This window comes from Anser brachyrhynchus (genome assembly GCF_964034855.1).
Source record: "Anser brachyrhynchus genome assembly, chromosome: 1".
In the NCBI taxonomy this organism is placed as follows: Eukaryota; Metazoa; Chordata; class Aves; order Anseriformes; family Anatidae; genus Anser; species Anser brachyrhynchus.
Window position 1 is genome coordinate 145966078 of NC_137694.1, and position 25289 is coordinate 145991366.

The 25289-nt window shown below is 37.5% G+C and overlaps 1 protein-coding gene across 1 annotated transcript in view; it reads left to right on the plus strand.

Annotated features, from left to right (window-relative positions):
• Positions 1–25289, plus strand: part of LOC308184714 (pinopsin-like) — a 93277-nt gene that overhangs the window by 23184 nt on the left and 44804 nt on the right. The window contains exon 3 of the mRNA XM_080572074.1: positions 6919–7244. Within this exon, the coding sequence (XP_080428200.1) occupies positions 6919–7244 (326 nt within the window). The remainder of the gene's footprint in view (positions 1–6918; positions 7245–25289) is intronic.

Here is a 25289-nt window from a genome sequence, read left to right on the forward strand (position 1 = left end):
TTCCCTCCCATTGATTCCAAACCTCTCTATAAATAATATTTCCTAATTATAACTACAAATTATATTTCATGAATAGTCCCTGAGGGATGGTATTTGGGTATTTTTTTCAGAAAGGCTTCTAAGGAAATAAAGAAGTGAAAATATTTTGGAAATATCATAACTTTTCTTTTAAGTTGCTTATATTTTTTATGTTTCATTTTAATATGTTGTGTGTTTTATTTCTATAGACAACTGACAGAAAAACTCTCATTTAAATTCAGGAAAGTTATTTCCCTAGAAAACAGCATCAAGTCACAGATCAAGCTAATTTTGTACAACTCAATAATGTATTTATTTAATACCAGTTGGTAACACAACTTAGAATTAAACTGGAAACCTTAAAATTGAGGTATTAAGAGCTTTTATCTGAAAAGGAATAGTTTATACCGCTCTTGTTCGTTGTTTACCTCTAAGTCCTTGGGGAAGTGTGATGAAGGAGGTCAGCTAGTAGCACCAGCAGAATAATACTTCAACACAAGATTCCCCAATATTCCCAACTTGGGGTGCATTTAGTCATAAAAATCTTTTCCTACTTCTAGGTCTTACTTATCTCCATCTCATGGTGTCATAGAGCATTCAATCACATTCTCCAGCTAATGGGACAGGAGATTTAGCAGCTGAACCCTGAGGGACTAGAGGGAAGGGACAATAGCACACGGGAACTCTGGCACTTATTATCCCCTTGATTTCCTCCTGGTGTTTTGTCCCTAGACAGTGGTGGCTGACCCTGGCAGGTGGCCTGATGTGCACCTGGGGGTACTCAGCTGGCTCCATTACACCTTGGGTCGCAGCAGCAGCAGTATGGCAAAGTGGTAAGTGTAGGTGGGCTGCTGGTACCCAGCCCTGCACCACCCTCACAACTGTCTCACCCCAGCCTGGTCTCAGCAGAGACTTGTTGTGAATTACTGAGATTGGTATGACTGTGGTCCTCAGGGAAACGTAAAACACCAGAAGATACCTCAGAAGAAGAGTTGAAATAACAGTCAGTGCAGATAATGAAGAACAGTGCTCCCAACAGTAAAATTGAGTACGGGATGACTCCAGTAAACCTGGAGCCAACGTGTGCTGATAAAGGCACAGCACAACCACTCATCACAAAGGGCCCTACACCGTACCGAGAAGATCACGGCACACCACATCTGCCATTTCTCTCCCTGTTAGCTCACTGTGAAAGAGATGGTGCTTGTGCAGGAAAGTATATTTCTAGCAGACACGCTTTCCAAGCAAGGAAATGAAAACAGGGAGCAACAGCCTTGTCTGAGACATATGAGGGTGAATGTAGTCAGGGTTCAATAGAGCAAACAGTGGATGACTTCATAACAGTGGACCCCTAAAGTATATGAAAGCTCTATTCCCAGACCATTTTTTGGCCAGAGAGGTACCCATAAGAAAGATGCCTTAAGAATGGACAGTCACAGCCCCTTGTTCTCCCTGCTACATGAAGGAGATCCTGGACAGACTACTAGAACACAGACCTTTGGACTTGTCAGTTTGTGTGAGTGAATGAAAAGTGTGAGGGAGTACGTGTGAGTGGGTAAAATCAATTCACGTAGAGATTTGGTGCAACAAAAACATCTTTGCCTTTTGTAAAAACTTGCATCTAGTTTTGATCCATTAATGTCCTGAATGTGCTATTGCATTCCTACAAGCTCAGTCTGCCTAAGCTTACCTGTGGCTTCTTTTCATTTTCACTGGTCATTTTTAACCAGAATACAATGCAGGATATGCATTATATCACGCAACAGTGATGCTCCAGGACCCTAATCATGATGTGAGTTAATGACCATCAGGAGCTTCAAGAGGGGCAAAAGTACCTAAGACAGTAGTAAAAATGATTACCCAGCATGGGCTGAATCTCTACAATTCTTGGTTTTTCATAACCTACAGATCACTGGCAGCTTGCATGCTGTTTCTTATTACTACATCACAGTAAAAAGTATAAAATAGCAAAAGCTAATATGAAAATGTAATGCTCTTAACTGAGACTGACAGGAACAGAGCATAGTGATTTGCTGCGTCCTTCACCTAGTGTTAAATTCTCTGTTGTGTTTTCAGAAAGAAACGTACAGATCTTTAAATAAAAGTAAATAATAGATAACATCCCAGATGGTAGTCCTATAAATGGATGCCTGTCCTGGTTTACGACTTGAAATTTGATTTCTAGCAACCTACTCGCTGCAACTAATTGCTGTGTAGAAAAGGCTCATGCCTCAGACGTAGCTCATCTCAAAATCACTTATTTATATGGTTAATTTTTGAGTAATTATTTGCTCTTGTAATGCAATCTGCAGTAGGTTTTTATGTCATCTTTCAGTTCTGTTTAACAAGAATCTCAGCTTTGTTCCTGTTTCTACATGAAACGTTGAGGGAAAAAATTACACTCAATGCAGTTGACTCCTGTGGAGTTATTTAGCTAGGTACTAGCTCAAGGTCCTAAATATTTGTTGAAAGCAAATTCTGTTTAGATGTGCAATTCCTAAACTTAATTTTGTTGTAATTTTAGAAAACATTACTCATTTGAAATTAATATACACGGTGTAGCCAGTCATAAATGTTGCTGCAACATAAGAATGAAATGTAGGGATAAAGCATTACAATTAGTTTTAAAATTATAATGATTTTCTTTTTATAACTTACATAATTTCTTTTAAATTTGTTTTCTAGTTAATAAGATTATGGAGATTATGTTCAAGTCCTTCCCCTCATCCACAGTACTAAAGTATTTAATTGTGTTTGTCGTTGTCATTGTTATTGTTGTTTTCAAAGCTGTGATTCTCACTAATTCCTACGACTGCAATAGATGCAATGTAAAATAAAATGCCAGTAACTGCAGGATTTCTGATGAAGGCAACAACAGTTAAGTGCTTAAGACATTAAGAAAACTCTGGTATACAAAGAAAGGAGGCAAAAAGAAAAGTAAGAAGCTTTATTCTACTTATCTAGTCTGGATTACAGATCTTTTCACAGTCCAGAGAGTATTGAGTGACATCTGGAGACACAGATGAAATGTGCTCTTTTAACATCAGAACCTCTTCAGGGAGAAGGAAAAAATTGCATGCAAGGGTCAGTCTAGAAACCCCTTCCAAGAGGGCTGCTGCGGCCCTAGCTTTATTTTAGATGTGATGCTTTGATGTTCTTGCACCATCATCTGGCTCCTGCCTGCTCTTTCCTCACCTGGGCAGGGAATGAGGTTGCAGGAAAACCTTCTGTTGCAGGGCTTGGCCCCAGTGCAACACAGGACAGCGTGGCCCAGGGAAGGCACATCTTCCTCACTTCCACCCACTCTCAAACTACACGTTGATTGCAAAACCTGTTTTTGTCTTTCTTATGGGTTTGCATTTGTCCAAAAAATAAGGCTTGTTACTATCCAATCAGTCATCCAGTAGTTGGGATGCATAGTCAACTACAGTCTTGGATCAAGGTTATTTCTTGATGTCCACCTTATACTGGTTTTGTCCAATGGTTTTAGCATCATGTGTATGCACAAGTTATATCATCGTGTATACGCATTATGTGTATAGCACAAGGTTTTATTAATCAGACTGGGAGAGGGATGTCATACCCTCTGTTGTCTCTGTTTCTCTCCCATTTAAGTAAGAAGGTGTTTTTCTTACTTCAAGGAAATTCAATTGATACTCTTCAATTCAATTAAATTCAATTTAATTTTCACTGTTGGAAAAAGCTAACTGTTCTATTTAAATTTTTACTCTTAATATCATCTTATTCTGCCTTCCAAAACATCAGTTTCAATCTTTTCAAGTATTTTATTTTTTATTTTTTGTAAATTGTTATCTTGTTTTCGTGTTTTAATATATTTAACCACATGAAACACATTGCTTTTTTTTTTTTTTAACTTTTAATACCTCTTATGAACTATTTTTTTTTTTTGCCTTCTTGCTTGGAAAGCATCAGAATTCACTGCAGAGTGGTGCTAATATCATCATTATTAAAAAGTTCAGGTATAGCACAGACCTTAAAGTCTTACTGTGCCAAAAAGAAATATGATAAATATTGATTTTTTTTCTTGAACTTTTGTGGTTTGGGATTCCATATATAACAGTTCTTGTCCTCCAGAGGAAAATGTAATATGTGTCATGTCAATGGAACTCAATAATAAAAGGTGAGTGAGGATGAAATGGGTCCAGCCCAGAGGTGTAATTAAGTCTCCAGTCTTCTCCTGTGTGGAAAATAAAATATATATATATATATATATATTTGCTATATATTAAAGGAAACTGTATGAGGATGTTTGTATTTTAGACTGATTGCTAATATTTGATTTATTCTTGACTGACATTGCCATGGTTCTGATTGAATAACTGAGCATTATTTCTACATCATTTAAAGATACGACCCTTCTTTAGCTCAAAACTAGCAATCCTGTATTCATGGATAGTTATTATCTTCAGATATTATGGTCCTGTGCCAGGGAAGTTTGAACACCTGATTCAGACTTTCTAGCTAACACAGTACCCACAAAGCTGTAGGATATTACCAACAAAAGTATGTCTCATCTGCCACCTGATCAAAATAAGGTTGTTGTCCCCTCAGTTGCTGTCAGAGCTAACAAAAGAGCAATATAACATAATTGTAGACCATGCATCTGGAAGCAGAAAGATTTTCTGTTGCCAAGACTGCTTTCCATTAGGCCATGATGGTCTAATCTGAAATGCATAACTAGATCCATATCACCTTACTGAGGCCTAAGTTTCAAATATAAAATCAGTTTTTGTTTGTTTGTTTGTTTTTGTTTGTTTGTTTGTTTGTTTTTTTGTCTTAGGTACCTGTGTAAGCTAAATGTTTCTGATAGCAAGGTGCTCTTTAGTCAAGCAGATAAAAGCAAGGAAAGAGTTAGTACTAAGAAAGTGAAGATAAATAAGTGTGGGCTGGAAGTGAGAAGAGAATGGCAGATTCTTTGTTCCTGAGTTTGTAATTCAGAATCCACTATTTATTTTTGTTCCTATCTTGAGGTATGTGTTTAATGCAAGAGTTACGGCCAAGGGCTTTCAAGAGCTGTGCAGTAACATGTTACATAGGAAATCAGATTAGATAAAAAATATCAGAATGCCTCCGCTGTCTCTAAAATAGATAGTCTAGCCTTAAAATAGTTTTAAAGCTAGACTCCTGAACTGTATACTTCAAGTAAATGCAGTGGAGCCATGTCCTTTTACAGCTGTAAGTGTATCTACATTGTAGCTCTGACTTCTCAGTTATTACTGAGAAGTAATTTTTCTCAGTAATCCTGAGTATTACAGGAAAGGGTTTATTGGTTCTTGTAATAGGATCTTTTAAGATACTTGTAGTAGGTTCTTTTCTTCACCAAAAGTCATCTTCTCACATTACTTGGCCTTTTCCTCTTCTCTTCCCCTGAGAAATAAGTTGTCCTGTTCCAACAAGCAGTGCATGTATTCTCACTGGGTCCTTTTCCATGCCCAGTTTAACACAAAGGGACCACAAATTGTTGTCAGGATGGCAGAAAGAGCTGCACCTGCATCCAAGTAACTAGATAATGAGTGGTTGAATTATGGGGGAAAGAGAAGCAAAAATCTCTTTCTGTGGAAAATATCCCACGTATGTACGTACATGTGGGGGTTGTTTTGCTCAGGTACAGGAGAGACTACTGTTACCCCCTCCAAGTGAGTGTCAGACTCATCTCCATCCCACACAAGGGAAGGAGCTCTAGGAGAAACTGGTATTTAAATTGACCAAAAAATGGATGTAAAGCTGTAATCCCCTGAAGATTTTTTTTTATTTCTTTTTTTCTGGAAGTAGCTACTACTCAAAACCAGGGAATATGGCAATGTAGATCTCAATGGATCTCAGTGCTACTGCTTAGTTGGATTTTACCAATGCCAAGGATCAAGAAAAAAAAATATCCTGGAAAGAGCTGAATTGACATAGATCCATTCAGCTTTTCCATCTTACAGTCTTACAGGACCTAAAAGAGGGACCTGGAACCCATCAGAAAGCATGGTGTTAGATTTCTTCCAAGAAGTTCCTTCTTTAATAAATCCTGGGAAGTAGTATCTGTTGTTATGTTAACATGAACTGCAAGGAAACTGCAAAGAGAATGAAAACATACAATATAATAGCCCCAAAACTATTGACTCATAACTAAGAACCTTACATGCAAATCCGTAGATTTGTAGAGGTGATGGAGAACCTGTACCTTGAAAAAGGCAATACAAATATCTTACATCCAGAATTTTGAATTTTCTGTTGGAGGATACAAGTGGTCTCTAAGGCTCAATGTTAACTTAAATCAAATTTTGACTGATTATGTGATTTATATGTAAATAACGTTACAACCCTGCATACCAGACTCATGTTGAGAGTTGTCTGTTGTTGCCCTACATGTGTGGTCAGAACTGAAGGTGTATCTACATGATGGAGCAGAAGTGCAAAAACTGCTTTCATTTTTGGACTCCTAATCTTCAATATAAAGATTTTGCATCTATAAAAGGCAATGCAATATTTGAAAATGCTAATGGACATTAAAAGCCGAACATTTCTTAACAAGGGAGTCTTTCTACAGTTTCTTAGTTCATGTAGAAAGTGGATTTCCCCTGGGTAATATCAAAACATTTAATTCTCTGTAAACATGCCTAGAAAAAGGAGGAGCTTGCAAGTACAAAAATCTTACAATGTAAGTTAAATACAAGTTAAATAAACTTTGATGTGATGGACAGAGCAATCAGGTCCAGGGAGGATTTAAACATAATAATGGAGTAGTTTTCACTGCTGCTTCAAATAATACAGTAACCAGGAAAAAAAAAAAAAAAAAAAAGAAAAAGAAAAAAAAAAAGTCTTGTTTCTTGGAACTTAAAATGGTTACCATGTAAAATGACATAAGTAAATGTTTAAATTGGTTCATTGCAGGCATTGTGTCCCTGATCTCTCTGGCTGTCCTGTCCTATGAACGCTATAGCACCCTCACCCTGTGTAACAAGCGCAGTGCTGACTACCGGAAGGCACTGCTGGCGGTTGGAGGTTCATGGATTTATTCCTTGGTCTGGACCGTGCCACCTCTGATCGGATGGAGCAGTTACGGGATAGAAGGTGCAGGTACCAGCTGTTCCGTGCGCTGGTCCTCTGAGTCAGCTGAGTCCACATCCTATATCATCTGTCTTTTCATATTCTGCCTGGTCATCCCTGTAATGGTCATGATGTACTGCTATGGTCGCCTCCTTTATGCTGTCAAACAGGTAAGCTGCTGTATTCTATCTATACTGAAACTGCTTGGAGTCACATGTTGCATTTCCCCTCTACTGAGTTTGGCATTAGTAGATGATAGACAGCAAAACAACAAAGCAAAAATGATTGAAAAAGACCACAGAAAGTCTGAAGGAAAGGGCAGGAGGGTCTTCACCCATCTCCTTCATATTTCTGGAGTTCTAAAAAGTCAGAAACACCAGATAGCATCAATAAGGAGTCTGACTTTGTGGTTTGGAAATATTGCACCATAGGAAAACCAGTATATCTAGGCAATAGTTGCACTTGTAGTAAAGCCAGCATGCATGTTTACCTGTCTATAAATAAAACATCTATGTAAAAATTTCTTCCTATTTTTGTATCATGACATTTTATTAATGTCTGCTTCTTAATCTGTGGAGACCAAAATCTACATTAATACAACTCTACTGCAATTTGCCAGGGGTCAACTTCTCCTTGTAGTTCTAGACCACATAACAAAAAATCCTTAAATACTACTGTTACTACCACTAATATTACCACGGGTACTATTACTACTGTAACACTCCTCTAATGGATTTAAGGTACAGTGCAAATATTCCAGAATTAATTTTCAAAAAACTCTGCCAGGTGATGTGGTATTGTGAAGTTACTTTCCCTTGGGAAAGTAGTGAAGTTACTTTCCCCTAACAAAATGGTTTAATGATGAATAATGCAAAACGAATGAGGGTATAGGTGTTCTCTAAAAAGTGATTCTCTAAAATGTTCAAATGAATTAAGTAAAGGTATTGAATGGAAATTAAAAAAAAAAGGTGGGGGGGCAGCGAGCAGTAAATCCCTGAATAGAGGTTTCAGACAGAATTAAAGGAGGTGTAATTCACTTTTGATTAGTCATAAGGAATTAAGGTAATGCCTTTTCCATAATTTGTCAAAACTTTCAGAACCCTTGAAGCCCAAATGGGAAATCTTTTCCTGGTTGAATGCTGAGCCAGCCATTAAAATCTCTTTGATTAATCACATTTTAGTACTCATCTTAATGCTGTGAAATAGTAATATGGAAAAAATTTCCTTTGATTGTAAACCATTAAAGTGAAGTTTCAGACCATGCCTGGTCCCTGGGCAGCAATATCCTTTATCATCACCTTAAAAAAGGAGTAGGATTTTGGAAGATGTACTGCTAATAATATGCAGAAGATATAACTTTAATTTCTTCTTTCCTTCAGACCTTATTGCCCTTCCTGACAACAGTCATCACCACAACATACAAATACTTTTATGGATTAAGTGCCTATAGCATGTGTATTATTTTCTAGTTCTAAAAGCAGACTTGTGTAATTTTATTCACCTTTTTAATTATTATTATTATTTAATGCAGACATGTAATTTTATTCACTTTTTAAATTATTATTATTATTTAAATTAATTTATGTTAAAAGTAGTGGTAATCTCACTGATCAGCGATAGTTCTTAGGTTGTGGTGAACATCCTGAGGAAATGAGCTATTATGGAAAAGATATACAATGTATAGTCATTTTGTATTTAGACATGAAAACTAGGTAGAATGACTGGAAGACAAGTATGATTGATAAATAAACTGCCAAAAGGAGGTAAAAAAAAAAAAAAAAGAGAGAGAGAGAGGAAGATCAATAGTATTTCCTGCAATCCTATCTCCTCATTTCTCCATTTCTAGAGTGGTCAGAAAGTCTCTGGGACCCCTGAGAAATTTTGTGAATAGTGGAAGTGAAAAAAGAATAAAACCCAATCTTTCACAATCTTTTGGAAGGCAGGTCTTATGGAACTAATGCGTATTAACTGCAAAGGAATTCCACTGAGAATTGGATTTTATGCCTTTCTTAAAGCTGTTATGATCCAGGGTCATAGAAGCTGCCTGAGCATTTGTGAAGTATTGAACATCCGAACTCTGGATTTTTACTCAAATCATCTAACTCTTTCCTGGATTTTGTAAAAGATTTCATTTATAAGTTATATTTCAGCAATAAGAATCTCAATCAGAAAATTAATCATCAGCCCTCAGCTTTCTGTGGTGTATATACCTTTAATATCATATTCATGAAATTTTGCATTTAATAAATTTCCTGTGACATATATACATTTTCATCGATCCTGATGCAGTCACTGAAATACTGGCTTTCTTTCAGTCTTAGGTCCTTTAACTATTCTGTAATAAACAGGGTAGCTTATGAAATGGTAAAGTATGTTATGTTTCAAACTGAAGGAAGAGATGAGCAAAAGGCAAATGAAAATATAACACTTCCTATATAAAACTATGTAGAGTTAGTATGGTAATAAAAAAATACTAAGTTTACTACATCCATTGTAGTGTTGTTAATTTTTTGGTGTGGGGAAAAAAACAAACAAACAAACAAAAAAAACCATTATCTTGTAGTAAGACTATGTTCTTGCCTCATAGCTTAAAAAAGTCCTTCTCTGACCATCTCTGTAATATATGAAGTGTGAGAACATTGTAAACATAATAAGTTCGTTATCCCAGCTTCAGCTGCTTGGTAAATTTTCTAAAATATGCATTACACATTTTTGCAAAATATATAAAAATGTATATAGGGGCATTGTTGTGTTAATGGTATTGCACCCAGAGATCAAGAGTACAGGAGTTACGCCATTATTAATATTGTTGTGAAAATTAATTGAGGTGGAAGAAATATCTTAATAGATTTGGGATAGTTAATGCAAGAATTGGCACAGAGCCTGCATTATCTCCTTGTAGGAGACTGTAATTATAGGTCTGCTTTTCTCTTTTTGTCTCCAAATTTAGGCAGGTGCTGTAGCATTCTGTCACTTGAGGCATTCATAGCTCCTACAAATTCATCTGCACTCTATATAATGGCGACAGGCGTAAGGATTTCAGTAATACAGGTTTTATAAAGGATCTTTTCAAGGAATTGCAAATCAATATCATCCTTGTATGAATAATGTTAACAGCAAATGCCATGAAATGGTATTACAACATGACTGCACTATTGCCTCAGAGTTTTTGTTGTTTATAAAGCTTGAAGACCCTTAGGAATTGCTCAAGTTATTTTCTTTTAAGATATGTGTGTGGTTTTTTTCCCCCAGAATGGCTTTATCTGGATGGCTGAGTCTTGTTCTGCAGATGGTCCTTGCCACCATCCTTGTGCAACATGTTTGGAAGAGTTGAGAGGTGGGGCTGCGTAAGCAAGAGGGAAGTGTTAGCATTGAATAGTGAAAGCTTTTCAAAGGTGTTAAGCAAAGTAATGCTCAAAACAGAGAGACAAAGAAAAAAATGTGGGTTCAGAAGCTGCTAGAGATCTTGGCAGTGTATCAGATTTTAAGATGGACAGAAACATAAATATTTTATTAGACTTTTTTCCTCTGAGTCCATATTATTACTCATGCTAATCTTGTTTCCTTTTTCTATGAGACCTGGTCTTCCATTGCTGCACATGCTGAAATTCAATTTCTTCTCCAAGTTTTCCTTTAGAGATGATGTGTCTGATGCCTGTAAGTAGAAAGGGGCAAGTTTTCTCCCTCACAAAATATTATCCATACATTTTTCATTTGTGCACAGTTTTCAAAACAAGGAAAAGAAACTGAGAATGGCTTATTTCTCCTATTGCAATTAGATTTTTTCAGCTCTTGGCTTATGATGCTTCCCTATGACTCTGCCTCTGTGTTCCCTGTGGAAAAATGTTCTTTATAAAATCAGAGTCAGTTGTTTGCACTTTGAAAAGTGGGATCCCAAATGTGGAATTACAGAGATTAGCGTTGTGATCACTGTAGCACGAAAGGCACAATATGATTAAAAACCTCTACTGAGGCACCCAGAGAACTCATATGAACCAGCCTAATGAAAATTAGTAAAACTTTTAAAAGAGTTCTCTACAGTCTGCATTATCTCTCACTTGCACACACATAAAAAAATAAAAATAATAAAAAAAAATCCTGCCCAAGGGCAGGAAGAGTCCCAGAACATCGTTTCAAGAAAAGTTTTCAGATTGATTTTGTGGAGACTCTCATCTTGGCTCATCTAATTGCCAGTCTCTTTCATCAAAAATTGTGCCTGAACAAAGCTCAGAAGGTCTTTATGGAATGTAGCTAGGGCATTGAAAACAATAAAAAGAGTTGTAAGCGGAGCACAAAGACTTAAATACGTAGTGTAATGCACATCTGAGCATGCAATTCTTGCTCAGAGCAATAGCCCATGTGTTAAAGTGGGCAAAGAGCCAGTGGTCACTGTCCGGTTTTAGAGCTAAGTTAAACAAGGTACACCTACTGTGTTTTTCAAATTGGTTTTGCCTGATTTTCTAAAATCTAGGTTCTTCTGTTTGTTTTTTTTTTGAAGCATATTAGATCTAACCTTTTAATAGAGAAGTTGTAGGCTCACTAAAGATGGGGTTCTGGAGCAGAAGGATTTGTGACCTGACCTGATAGTTATGCTGTGTGTTTTCTTTTTATTTTCCATTGAGATCAGTGAGGAAAAGTAGAGATGAAAGATATTTTTAACACGTTTTCATATCATTACCTCTTTTCTACTTTGAAATTTTACATGGTGAAAAAGTTCTTTTTTATTTGTTGACTAAAAAAAAAAAATCCATGAAAATTTAAAGAATAATCCACTTAAGGAAGAAGCTTGCCTTACCAGTATGCCTTGCCCTCCACCCATGTGGTGCATCTACTAACATTTAATTCCTCAGAGACAGTGACCAAATCATAGGTTCAGGTAGTGGAATTACCTATTTTTCTTTACAACTACTTTATTTTTTTTTCTTTTGAAAAGTGCCACGTGATTTCTGATTTCCAGGTGTCATAGGAGAACCAGATCTTCTTATTTTATTCCATCTCCTGACCTTTCAGAGTCTTGTCACCTTGTAATGGAACAAATACAGTCAGGGCTATGCTGGAGAAAGAGGCCTGGTCCTCTCTCTCTTACTCCTTTTCTAGACTTCATGTTACTGAATTTAGTGGAAGAAAAATACTCTGGTCTCTTATTCAAGGAGTAACACTACAGAGTGAAATTACAACTCAATTAAGCATCTGAAGAAACTAATTTTGATTTCTGTGTAGTGAGATTTCAACTCTAGTATATTTTTAAAATCATTTTATATAAACAACTGGTGATTTTGAAATCTCCTGTACCCACAAAGAAAGTCTGAGAGAAAAAAGAAAGAGGAGATGTAGATTTATATGACTTCTGATTCCTCAATCCTGTTTTATGCCTGTGCTATTTGGAACAGTTAAAACTATCTGTAAAAGCAATTATTACACCATTGTTCATTAAAGTAGTCTGAAAAGGATTATAAAGTAGAAAGATCACTCCTGTGACTTTTTCCAGTTCTGAAACTCATTTGGAAATTTTTGTTTGTAGGAAGACAACACATTAGGACAGAGTGCTCAATGACTTAAACTAAAAAGAAATTATCTTCACATTATACAAAGAGTAGGATGGAAAAGTAATAATTGTTCTGTCTTTCCTTCATATGCTTCATGTGTCTATTTATAGAGAAACTCAATTTTCTGAAAACTTTATTTTGATGGCACTGAAGTTATGACTAATGTTGAGCAAACTGATAAAGTAATTATGCACCATTAGCTCTGTCTTCTAAAAGCCCTAAATAAAAACAAGATGATAGACTTTCTTTTCACAGGCTTTCTTTTAGCAGCAAAGCTCAAAATCTTTCCAGTTATTTAGTGAAGCAAAGAAGAAGACCTAAAAAATATAATGCAGGTGAGGATGATGTAGACCCAGTCCTTTGGTTCCTGTAGCTCATAGTTTCCAAACGTGATTGTGTATATTTGTAGTTTGACTTAACTTCAGTACGTCTGACCCTAACCACATCTATGCTCAGACAGACAGCTATTCTCAGAAAAGAAAAAAAAAAGAAAAAAAAAGAAAAAAAAAGTTTATTCTTTATGTTCATAACCGTTATTTCTTCCTTTTGGGTCTTCATGTGTACTTTCTTTTCTGGCTTCTAGTGGTACAGAAAAAGAAATAACTTTGCCTTTCCTTCTTAACCCTCACTGTAAAAATATCACAGTTACATATAATTCACAAGCAAAAAGATATTCAATTCATAATTCATATTCATATGAATAGTTAGATTGTTTTCTGTCACATCATCAGAAGGATTTGGAAACTTAATTGAAATACAAATCTCTTGTTAGGCTGAGAGAGTTGGGACAAATCTTATCAAAATGTAATGAATAATGAAAAGGGTTATTTAGATTATCAAATGTTATAAAGTATATCATGTAGCTTATAGCCAACATTAGCAAGAAAATCATTTCCAAAGGTTCTGTATAGCCTTCATCTGGCACACACTGGTCACTAGTTATCATAATCCTACTGAGCAGTTGCTTGGCTTTTACCAAATTCTGCATCTGCAAGCCACTGCACAGCTGTTAACACATCACTTTTTGATTTTGATCATGCCTTCGATTGGGGTTGATTTGTGATTTTTAGTACTAAGAACAGGCTTTAAATTATGAGAGCGATTGATATTCCTATGCAATAGCATATTCTCACTGAGTTTCTAGATAATTTCTCAAGTAGAAAAACAACAGCTGATGTGCCTTTTTGTGGTTGTTGTTTTCTTCGAGGAAGTGGAGCATTGAAATCCATTGGGCTCCATGTAGTATGTATCAGTGTTCAGTTCTTTGAAGATGTGTTTTTTCTCAAATCTTCTTGGCTTCTGACATGGTGAAATTTCCCAGAACTGTGTAAGTGAAGCAATATCAGAGACAACTATTTTGAAAATAATTAATAAGAAAGTCACAGGATACCTACAAGAGGAAAAAAAAAAAAAGGCAGAAAAACATTGCTCTTGTTATTTCTCCTCCAGAAGAGATAATTAATCGTGTTGAATATGAAATTCTTTCACAATCAGGTCACAACCTGTAAAGGATCTTAGATAAACATTAATTTATCATCATATGAACTTTTTTTTTTTTCTGTAACCACTCCCTTCTTTCACAGGCCATAATTCCCATTGTTTCCTTTTTCTCCATGGTAACATGACACATTTTTATATATACATATACAGATCTCCTTCTTTCTTTCAGTGAAGAGATTTCCGTAAAACTTTTCCTTTGACAGTTTGAAAATGTTGTGCGTGTGATTTTCCAATGAATTATAAAGCTGCTAGTAGTACTCTTACTGACTAGAAGGAAAGCATGTGCTATTGAGAAGTAAACTGTGAGAATTCAATGAATTTTCAGCATCTATCTAGTCACATTTCCTTTCTAGTGAGTAGGGAAAGACAATTACATCCAAGAAGGTTAGCGCAAAATAGACAATTTTTTTAGTTAAATACATGTGAAGTGAGTCCCACTAAAAGAAATAAATTGTCTTACAACAACACAAGTAAACACTTTCATCTTGAAAAGAAAATACAGTATATTTACTATTTTTTTTAAGTACCTGTTTTTCTGTTTTCAATTATTTTCAAAACAATGGAGCAATAGTTAAATGTTTCTGTCATTATGGTATAATTATATAATGCCAAGTCATAATATAACATACAAGTGCAACAACTTTTTAAAAATATCTCTAACATTTTGGCACTGAATTTTGGGGTTCATTTCATGAGGACTTAAAAATAATTGTTTTCATTTTGATAAACAACAATTTTCATGTCATAATTCCAAATTTCAGACAGTTTGGTTCTTAAATTTTGTTTAAGGATAGAGATTGTTCTTATTAACTGACCTTTTTAAAAATTTTATTATTTTTCCTATGAGCATCTTGCTGGAATAAAAAAAATGGTTTGATTATCTCAGAGGCAGACTTATTGTCATGCTTAATTTTTAAAGAACTAATTTATTCTTATGCTTTTTTTTAACTATTAGGGTTTGCTTAGAAGGTGAAAAGATTTTTTTATAGCTATCATGAAGACAATGGAAGTATAACATTGATTTTTGGGGTTCACTGCCTTCAACTGTAAAAAGATTTTGTGCACTACATTAATACTAGTTTTTATTGAAGGACTCTGTCCCAAGGGCACAAAATTCAGTGTTTTCTGTAACAGCTGAGGAAAATGTAACCCCCTGAGAAATAAAGGAGATAGCTAACATTTAGAAAAGGTATAGTGGTCAAATTCAATATAAAATATCTTCTAAAGTGTTTAGAGATTTCAGCTGCTGTCAGATCTTGTATAGACATCTTTAGCTCATAGGTGATGTATATGTTTATTGAGGGATGTTCTTTGTATGTCTAATTAAAAAGTGCAAACTGACTGCTGAAGCACCTGTGACCAGATTGGTCTTCATTTTTTGAGGTCTGAGCATGCTGGAAGAGAAACAGGAATGAGAAAAGATTATGATCTTCTTTTCCCTGTGCTGACATAAGTGTAAATCATTAGTTAATTGTATTTTACAGAGAAGCAATAACACAACATTGGCATAAATCAGGCGCTGTAGAAATTTGTTGTAAATCAAGCTAATGGCTGTTCAGAAAATAGGATTTCATTGGATTTGCCACTTTTCAGTCTTTAGATAAACTATGGAAGAAAAAAGCCTGTCACAATCTTTAATAACAAGCTAATAGAGATTTAAGATCTGATGCCTTAATCTCTGGACTTATTGTCTCCATAAAGAATGTACTGTGGTCTCACAAGTCTTTCAATTTAGAGCAAACGGTGTATGTCAATGCCAAGTGGCCATGACGCCTCAGTTCAGGGAACAGCTTAGTACAGATTTTGATGATAGTTGAAAGCATATGATTTCTTGGTTTAATCACCAGATATAAAATTGGAAAGGCTAAAAGTACAGAAGGGTGTCCTCCAGACTAAAGAATGTGTTTATATATGTATTTCAGCACTAGTAATGGAGTCACAGTTGCTTACCCTGTTGTAGCTTGACACCACTTAAGAGGCCAAGTTATCACCTTAGGCAGAACCACTGGCAAAAGGCTTAGAGCAAAACAACATGGAGCTTACGTGCTTACATCTTGGAGCTGAGGTTTAATATACTATGTCCTGATCTATAGCAGAGGAGTTGATGAGCACAAGTCTTTGGCACAAGTCAGAGAACCACATAGGAAGGAAGGAACCAAACCTAGTGCAAGCTTGTCCACCTACTGGGAGTTGTCACTGACATTTTCCATCTGACAAATAGTGACTGAGGACATAGTCTTAGAGACAAGGCTAATGTCTTAAAGACTAAGGCAGGTCTGTGCTAGGGATCCAAGCATGCTAAGAGTTGAGCAAGATGCATGATCAGGGCTCAAGATGATGATGATGGGGGCATGATCCACTTCATGGAGTAGTTTTATTTGATAATATAGTCACAGTTATTCATGCTTTTAAAAATATGTGCCTACTCCATGACTTTCTTCTTCAGGGAGGTTGGATTTTAATTTTAATATGTGTGTTAAGAAAACTAGAATTTTTGTTTCTTCCCTAAAGGATTTTTTTTTTAATTAAAAAGTTCCATGTGTTCACAGGAATCTCTAAGTTTCTGGCTTTCTTCCTTGACTTCAGACAATTGTGAATACTAATTTAAATAGAGCTGGTTGGGAAATAGACTTTCTGGTCTTTTCCTAGTTTGAGATTTTTGATGCAGAAATTTCTTGACTTGAATAAGAGGGGAAAGAAATCGAAACCTCATTATTTTTTCACAGATCAGGAAGTCAGCAGTATTTCACATTGACATAATCCTCCAATGGGACATTTCGATGTTATAAAATAAAATAGTCTCCTCCTGACCCTGAAACCACTCAAGGTCCTGGCGCCCTTGTACAGCAGTTGGTTAGCCAAAAACAATGTGGAACAAAAGGGCCTGGAAGTCCTTGGAGCTGATGAGCTAAAATGCTTGTGAGATCCAAAAACTTGAATAAAATAGCTCTGTGAGGTAACTAGGCACTAAAAGGCCAGTCATTTTAGATGTGTCAGGCATATTGTCAAGAAGCCCAGGGAAACCTGGGTTCCACCAGAAATGTCTGAGATTTGCATTTTCTCACAGAATGTTTTCATTTTTGTGAATCAGTTTCCCAGTGCAGAAATGTCACACTAGAAATAATTTTGAGTTCAGCTGGTCTGTAATTCAACTCTGCAAATGAAACACCTCCATTCTGTTGTTGCAGCACAGATTGTTTATAAAACACTGAGAGGATTTCTGTGGTATGACCTAAAACTTTTTCCACCTTCTCCACCTTCACCATCTTGTTTGGTATGCATGATGTGATATGGTAATAAATGTGCAGCTCTCACATTCACATAGTTGATCATTACCATTGAGATTTAACAAGGACAAAGGTGCAAATATATTTACTCAGCTTCCTGAGTCTCAGGAGTACAGTGAAGAGATGTTGAAAAATCACATTAATTTTCACATGTTCTAATTATGTTTTCTGTCATGCTCATACAGTCAATCCAAATCACTATTATTACTTTTTTTTATCCATACTTTTTTTTTTTTTCTTTTCTTCCTCTTTTCCCTTTGTTATTAAAATAATCATTCAGGACATTTCATAGAATTCTTCCCCTTCAATATATGGTTTCTGGGTTATCTGGGATACCTCTTTGTTGAGACAGCATTTCAGGAAGGTCCAACTTCTTGCAGCTGAGCTCAAAGATGTGGAAAAAGGCCATATTACTTGGCCCTGACTCATGGTGGGTCAGTGGAAATTAGCTTCAGGGTTCCAGTGGATTAAAAACAGGGTCATACCTCAATTTACTATTATCTTACTAGGCAGCTGGCTCTACTCATTTCAGCAGGCCTGATGGTAAATTGAAGGCCACCATCACAAGTGAAGAATAATGGCTGAAATAGGGCCAATAAGAATTTAAACATGGAGACATATATCAAGCAACATCTTATTTATCTGAGTTAATGAAATTATATTGGCAATAGTTCTAAGGCCCTTTAATTATTAGCCTTGAAAGAATCCTACAGGACTCAATATCCACTGTAAATTAGTTGGATGAAACACAAATACAATTTTGTGTGGCTAGACGCTGATACTTAAACAGCAAGTTTACAACATTTTACTGGGATACCAACTGGATGAGCTGTGTGGGGTGGGGAGGAAAAGGTTGTCTGGGAATGACTGAGGTAATCTTCTGGCTGAAAATTAATCTTTCTTTTTACATGTAAGGTGTGGAGGCAAGGCTGGAATGGGAGGTCATGGCCATGACTGCGGGCGGGGCCAGGCAGCTGCACCCGAGTAGGTCTAGGGGCAAACACGCTGCTCTTCAGCAGGGAGCAGCTTCCAGCAGAGTGAAAGCAGTCTTTGTGAAATAGTTAGAGTAGAGGCTTTTGAGACTTTTTAAAACTAAGTACTAACATATGGCTTTTCAAAACATCTGGTCCTGCTGGAAGGAAAGAGACTGTTCAGACACTAAAGTTTTCACCTGACACTTCAGTTTTGCACGGAGCTTCCTCCACTGAAGGAGCGTTTGTCCAGACCTTTCCAGAAGAAACAGTGCTATCACAGGACAGAGAGAGTTCTACTTCACTTATTTTCAGGCACATGATTCATTTGAATTTTACTTCATTAGTGGTGCAGTTGTCATGTTAATTCTTCAGTTACTTAATTATACAGATTTTCAGCTTAAAAATCTCAGGAATCCTTATATACTAAATCAATATTCCTTTGCACATGTAAAAGCTAGGAAAGAAAAAGGCATGATCGTTAGTATCTAATGTTTCTTTCAAATAAATATGGATAAAGTATATTACTGCATTCCTCAAGCTATTTTTAGAAAGGTGACAATCCATTAGCTCCTCAACTTTTCTATTTTGTAGTTTTCATAATATCTTAACCACTGTCCTCTTTGTAGCATTAATTCATTTTTCCTTTGTTATTACAAGATAAAACAAACCAAAAAGTAAAAAGTAAAAAGAATGAACACTGTCTTAATTTTTAAGATTTAGGGGTTTAAGTCTTCACTTTCTTGTTTGTTCAGCATCTTTTCTTCCATGTTTATCCTTTTAAAAAGTCTACACTGCATGCATCTTAAAGAAAACTGTCACTGGATGGAGGTAGAGTCATCCTAACTTATGAAGAATATGTAATTGCTTGACTTTTAATAGTACAACTGACATCTGCTAAGCAGTTAGATTAATCACAGCTGAGTATGTGATAGGGCTGCCTTTAGGGCCTATTCCAGACCTTCTGTTGTACTTAAGAATGGTAATCCAAATTCAGATGGGAGATCTGTCAACCACAGCTTCTCAGATAATAAAAAAACACGTAAGGTGTTTGCTAAGGGCATCTCAGTAATATTGGGTTGTTTTGTTTCTCATCACATAAGAGACAGAAGAGGCACCATATTGCAGTGTTTCAGAAGGCTGTAACATCCATTTTGTCTGGTAACGTAAAAACTCTCCTGGAACTGACCCCAGTGTATGGAAAAAAAAAATCCATCTATCTGAGGTTTTGCTACTTATTTCTGTTCTATTAAGGATTAAATATAAAACAAGTGTGAATGAAACCTATCTGTCCAGAAATAGAAAAGAAAGAAAATAATGCATAAAAAGGGGTGGCCAGCAGGGAGAGGGAGGTGATTGTCCCCCTCTACTCTGCTCTTGTGAGGCCCCACCTGGAATACTGTGTGCAGGCCTGGGGCCCCAGCACAAGAAGGATGTGGAGCTCTTGGAACGTGTCCAGAGGAGGGCCACTAAGATGATCAGAGGGCTGGAGCACCTCTGCTATGCAGAAAGGTTGAGGCAACTGGGCTTGATTAGCTTGGAGAAGAGAAGGCTCCAGGGAGACCTCATTGCAGCCTTCCAGTACTTGAAGGGAGCATATAAACAGGAGAGGAAACGCCTGTTTGCATGTGTTGGTAGTGATAAGACAAGGGGGAATGGTTTTAAACTAAGACAGGGGAGATTTAGGTTGGAAATTAGGAGAAAGTTTTTCACTCAGAGGGTGGTGAGGCACTGGAACGGGTTGCCCAGGGAGGTTGTGGATGCCCCATCCCTGGAGGCATTCAAGGCCAGGCTTGGTGCGCCTCTGGGAAGCCTGCTCTAGTGGTTGGCAACCCTGCCCAGAACAGGGAGATTGAAACTAGATGATCTTTAAGGTAATTTTCAACCCAGGCCATTCTATGATTCTATGATTCTATGATATTCTGAGCCTAAATTAAAAAAATAATAATAATATATATATATATATATATATCCCTATGATAAATGGAGCTTTCTCTGGAGCTTGGTTATAGGCCTGTAAGACACTACTGTAAGCCTTTGCTTTGCACAGAACATGAAATGAATATTGCCACTAGTTTCTGATCGTAGATGTCCCCAGCTAAATACCAATGGCACTCTGCTTTGCTCTGATGCCTTAGTTAAGAGCTGGGCCTTTAAAAACACACATCTCTGGAAAAGTTTATCCAAACTGATCAACTGGATATTGCTTTCCAGCTTCTCCATTTTTATGGCTTGTGGGTGCTTACTAAAAGCCTTTAAAAGCCTTACCTGATACTTTGCTCTCTCTCACTTGCTGAGCAATTTCAAGATGGTAGTTCAGTCTAAATGTCAAGTTAAAAGAATTGACTTTCACATCTTTTCAATCTGGTCTTTCTGCATCAATCCTTAAAACCTTTATGAAGAAAAATTGTAACCGTGGCTTGCAATCTGGTCTTGGCCTTTTATTAATTGCATGCTATGCCTGGGAGCCTTCTCTTTTTGCATGTTTTCTTTCATTCTCCTGTAGTGAAAAACCTCTTCTGTACACCTCATGCTTCTGTGCTCCAGCACAGGCAAGGCTCAGTAGATGCTTAGTCATGTCAGCCTGGCACATTTTGGATTTTCTCAATATCAAACTAAACGGATTTACTTTGAGCTCCATTGCTTGCTGAGTAAGTTCAGGATGTTAATTCAGTCTAAATGTCAAGTTAAAAGAAATATGATTCCAGCCTGCTGAATCATCTTGTTAACTCAGCATTCTTTTCACTTTGACCTTTCCTTAGGGAGGTACAGGTATTGCTCAATTACTTTCAGTCTTTCCAGAAGAATGTTGGAATTTTACAAGGCTACTTTGTCCTTTTCTCTCTAAGGTAATAACATTTACACTGGACGTGCTTCATACTGTCTCGGACTTTATCCATCCCTACTTACTTGTTGTACTCTGAAGAATTCTTCAGGCACAAAACTCAGAAATGCAGTGTTGTTCACAAGTGAGCTGAATTTGTAATATACATATTTAATAAATACTCACTTGAAGAGACGTGAGCTTGTTAGTGAATCATTACTGATTACATTATATCTTGGTACAAAGAATCATTACTGGACTAGTTTATATCTTGGTACAAACTGTCTTGGACATGTGTTGGACTCTTTGAAATTGGAATTAGAAAAAAACTTCAGAGGATTATTTAAAATACCTGTGTTTTTTTTCCTGGATGTTATTGTCAAAAAAAAAAAAAAAAAAAGCTAGACCAGTAAGTATACCTAAAGCAAAATTAGTCTGTAAAAGAATATTGTCCTAGTGCCAACCTCTTTCTTACAGGATAAAGAATATGTTTTGCAATTGAGAGTAGTCATAATTTGCAGACTGCAAGAATAAAACAAGGATCTGACCACTTGTTCTGTGCCAGGATACAGGATCTCCGTCCCCAGTTTACAGCATCCCTAGTAATTCTGTTGCAGTACCCATTAGAAAGCATGAAACCAAATAGATATTGCAGTAAATATCTACAGAGACCATCAGCTGGAAATTGAGTGCAATTTATTAGGAAATCAAGCAGTGATGGCCAAGGGCCAGCCTGCCTTATCTGGGCAGTGGCCAGCAATGACTGCCTTAAGCCAGAAACCTGGGAACAAGGGAAGCAAGAAGATTTTGCAATAGTGTCATATTAGTGGTGGAGTGGGCAACACCAGCCACAGTACTGCTAGAGAGGAAGAACAGAGTTTGCAAGGCCTACAAAGGCAGTAGATGATAACAGCACCTGAGGTGTTGTTACTTGTGTGGAGAAAAGCTACTGTAGTATTTATAATGCATGTACATACATATATAATGAAGGACTCTCCATCTTCACTTCAAAGGAGTCAGTTTGAGTAACTTTATGAAGAACTAATTTTTGTGCTCAGAAAAGTCAAAATAATAAATAGGATGCTGGAAAGTACTAGGAACAGGATTGAAAGAAAAACCCCCAATGTTATTGCATCATTGTGTAAACTTGAATATTACAAAGGATTCTGGTCATCTGTTTGAAGATGATGGGCAAGAAATTAGAAAGGCAAAAAAAGGGTACCAAGCATGATCAGAGCTACAGAACCTTTCAAAAAGAGATGAAATAGTAAGAAGAATATCCTTATAAACCATTGTGCAAACATTTTTTCAATTTTGGTGCTACATTTCAGAGTAGTTCCACATTTTAACTTTGTCCTTCATTCTGGTGCTTGTGGTGTCATTTCAAATACAAGGAGGCACAAGAGGAGAAGCTTACTCATTAAGCTAGAATGGCTGCTATGAAAAAGTAGAGGTTTTTTTAAGAGCCGTGCTGTGTTGGTAATCCTCCTGAACAGGCTGTTTGAACTCTGAAATGTAAGTAAATAAAGGCATTGCTATGATTTTGGTAATGAAGTTCACTGGTCTTTTCTCCTCATTTCTTTTTCCTTTCTTCGTCCTTTTCCCCTTCTCCCCCCTGTCTCCTATTCCCCTGTTCTCCTATCTTCTCATCTCAGAATCACAGAATCACAGAATCGTCTAGGTTGGAAGAGACCTCCAAGATCATCTAGTCCAACCTCTGTCCTAACACTAACAAGTCCTACACTAAACCATATCACTAAGGGCTACATCTAAAAGTCTTTTAAAGACCTCCAGGGATGTTGACTCAACCACTTCCCTGGGCAGCCTATTCCAATGCCTAACAACCCTTTCAGTAAAGAAGTTCTTCCTAATATCCAACCTAAACCTCCCCTGGCACAACTTTAGCCCATTCCCCCTCGTCCTGTCACCAGGCACGTGGGAGAATAGACCAACCCCCACCTCTCTACAGCCTCCTTTAAGGTACCTATAGAGAGCGATGAGGTCTCCCCTGAGCATCCTCTTCTCCAGGCTAAATAACCCCAGCTCCCCCAGCTGCTCCTCGTAAGACTTGTTCTCCAGACCCTGCACCAGCTTCGTTGCCCTACTCTGGACTCTCTCGAGCACCTCCATGTCTTTCTTGTAGCGAGGGGCCCAAAACTGAACACAGTACTCGAGGTGCGGCCTCACCAGAGATGAGTACAGGGGGACAATCACCTCCCTAGCCCTGCTGGCCACACTGCTTCTTATACAAGCCAGGATGCTGTTGGCCTTCTTGGCCACCTGAGCAAACTGCTGGCTCATATTCAGCTGCCTATCAACCAGTACTCCCAGGTCCTTCTCGGCCAGGCAGCTTTCCAACCACTCCTCTCCCAGCCTGTAGCGCTGCTTGGGGTTGTTGAGCCCCAGGTGCAGGACCCGGCACTTGGCTTTGTTGAACTTCATGCAGTTGACCTCAGCCCATCGGTCCAGCCTATCCAGATCCTCCTGCAGAGCCTTCCTTCCCTCGAGCAGATCGACACACGCACCTAACTTGGTGTCATCTGCAAACTTACCGAGGCTGCACTTGATCCCCTCATCTAGGTCATCAATAAAGATATTAAAGAGGACTGGCCCCAGCACTGAGCCCTGGGGGACTCCACTAGTAACCGGCCTCCAACTGGATTTGGCTCCATTCACCACAACTCTTTGGGCCCGGCCATCCAGCCAGTTTTTAACCCAACAAAGCGTACGCCAGTCCAAGCCACGAGCAGCCAGTTTCTTGAGGAGAATGTTGTGGGAAACGGTGTCAAAAGCCTTACTGAAGTCAAGGTAGATCACATCCACAGCCTTCCCCTCATCCACCAAGCACGTCACTTGGTCATAGAAGGAGATCAGGTTTGTCAAGCAGGACCTACCTTTCATAAACCCATGCTGACTGGGCCTGATCGCCTGGTTGCCCTGCAAGTGCCGCGTGATGACATTCAAGATAATCTGCTCCATGAGCTTCCCTGGCACTGATGTCAAGCTAACAGGCCTATAGTTCCCCGGGTCTACCCTCCAGCCCTTCTTGTAATGGGCATCACATTTGCTAGCCTAATCTCCTTTTCCCTCCTTTCCTTTCCTGTTCATGTTAGGGCCAGTCACCAGAAAACTTGCTGATAAAAATTTCTATCCAAATTCATGCTCACATTAAGGTACAGCTATCTGATCAGGTTTGCTGACTAACTCTAACAGCACTGTATCTTTAACCCCTATATTAGGTAACTTTTAGATTGCTCCTGAATAAAAACTGCAGCTGTATAAACTGATACTTAGATGCAGAGTGTGTGGTCTTACCAGCCAAAGGTTAGTTTGCTATCCACTAAACTGCCAATACACTCCTACATGACTCTAAACACTGCATAGAAATATTCAAATATTCTAAAGGGAAGCCATCATCTGATTTTAATTCGTAGAAGTCTTCTACTGTGCTCTTATGTCTGTCCCCTTAGGCTATGTGAGAACGTGTAGCAAATAGCTCAAATGAACCATTAGAGTGTGGTAATGAATTTTCTGTTTGGATACAAAATTTGGAATCTGGATTGGTTGGTTTTGGTTGCCATTGGTGCTGTGATATTCTTCTGGTATTCCTATAATTCACAGATCTGTGCTACTTGCTTAAATCACTTCTAAAATTGCTACCTGTATCAGAGTACCAACAACACAGAAATGTGCCTGCTACACTCCTCCCCTTCCATAAACTAGAAAAAATTTTGAGGGAGGAAAAATGTAATTTAGGACTAAAGTTCCCAAAACATCTATACTGATCAACTTCTGAGTGGTTACTTCAGTCTTTTTTGTACTGAAATTCTTTCTTTGTCATAATAATGTTCATTTACAAGCTCAGATCACCTTTGAACTGTCAAGATTCAAAAGCATGAGTATTATCAAAGCTCGGATGTGATGGGCTATTGCTGTCTTTCACTGTTTTCTTTCAAAGTGAGCATGCCCATCAGAAACCAGTAGTCTCCTGCTTTTCACTTTCCATAAGGCTTATTTCCATAAGCCAAAGGTAAAACTGAAATGCAGATTGCCAACTAATCAATTTTTGCAACTTTGCAAATTTTAG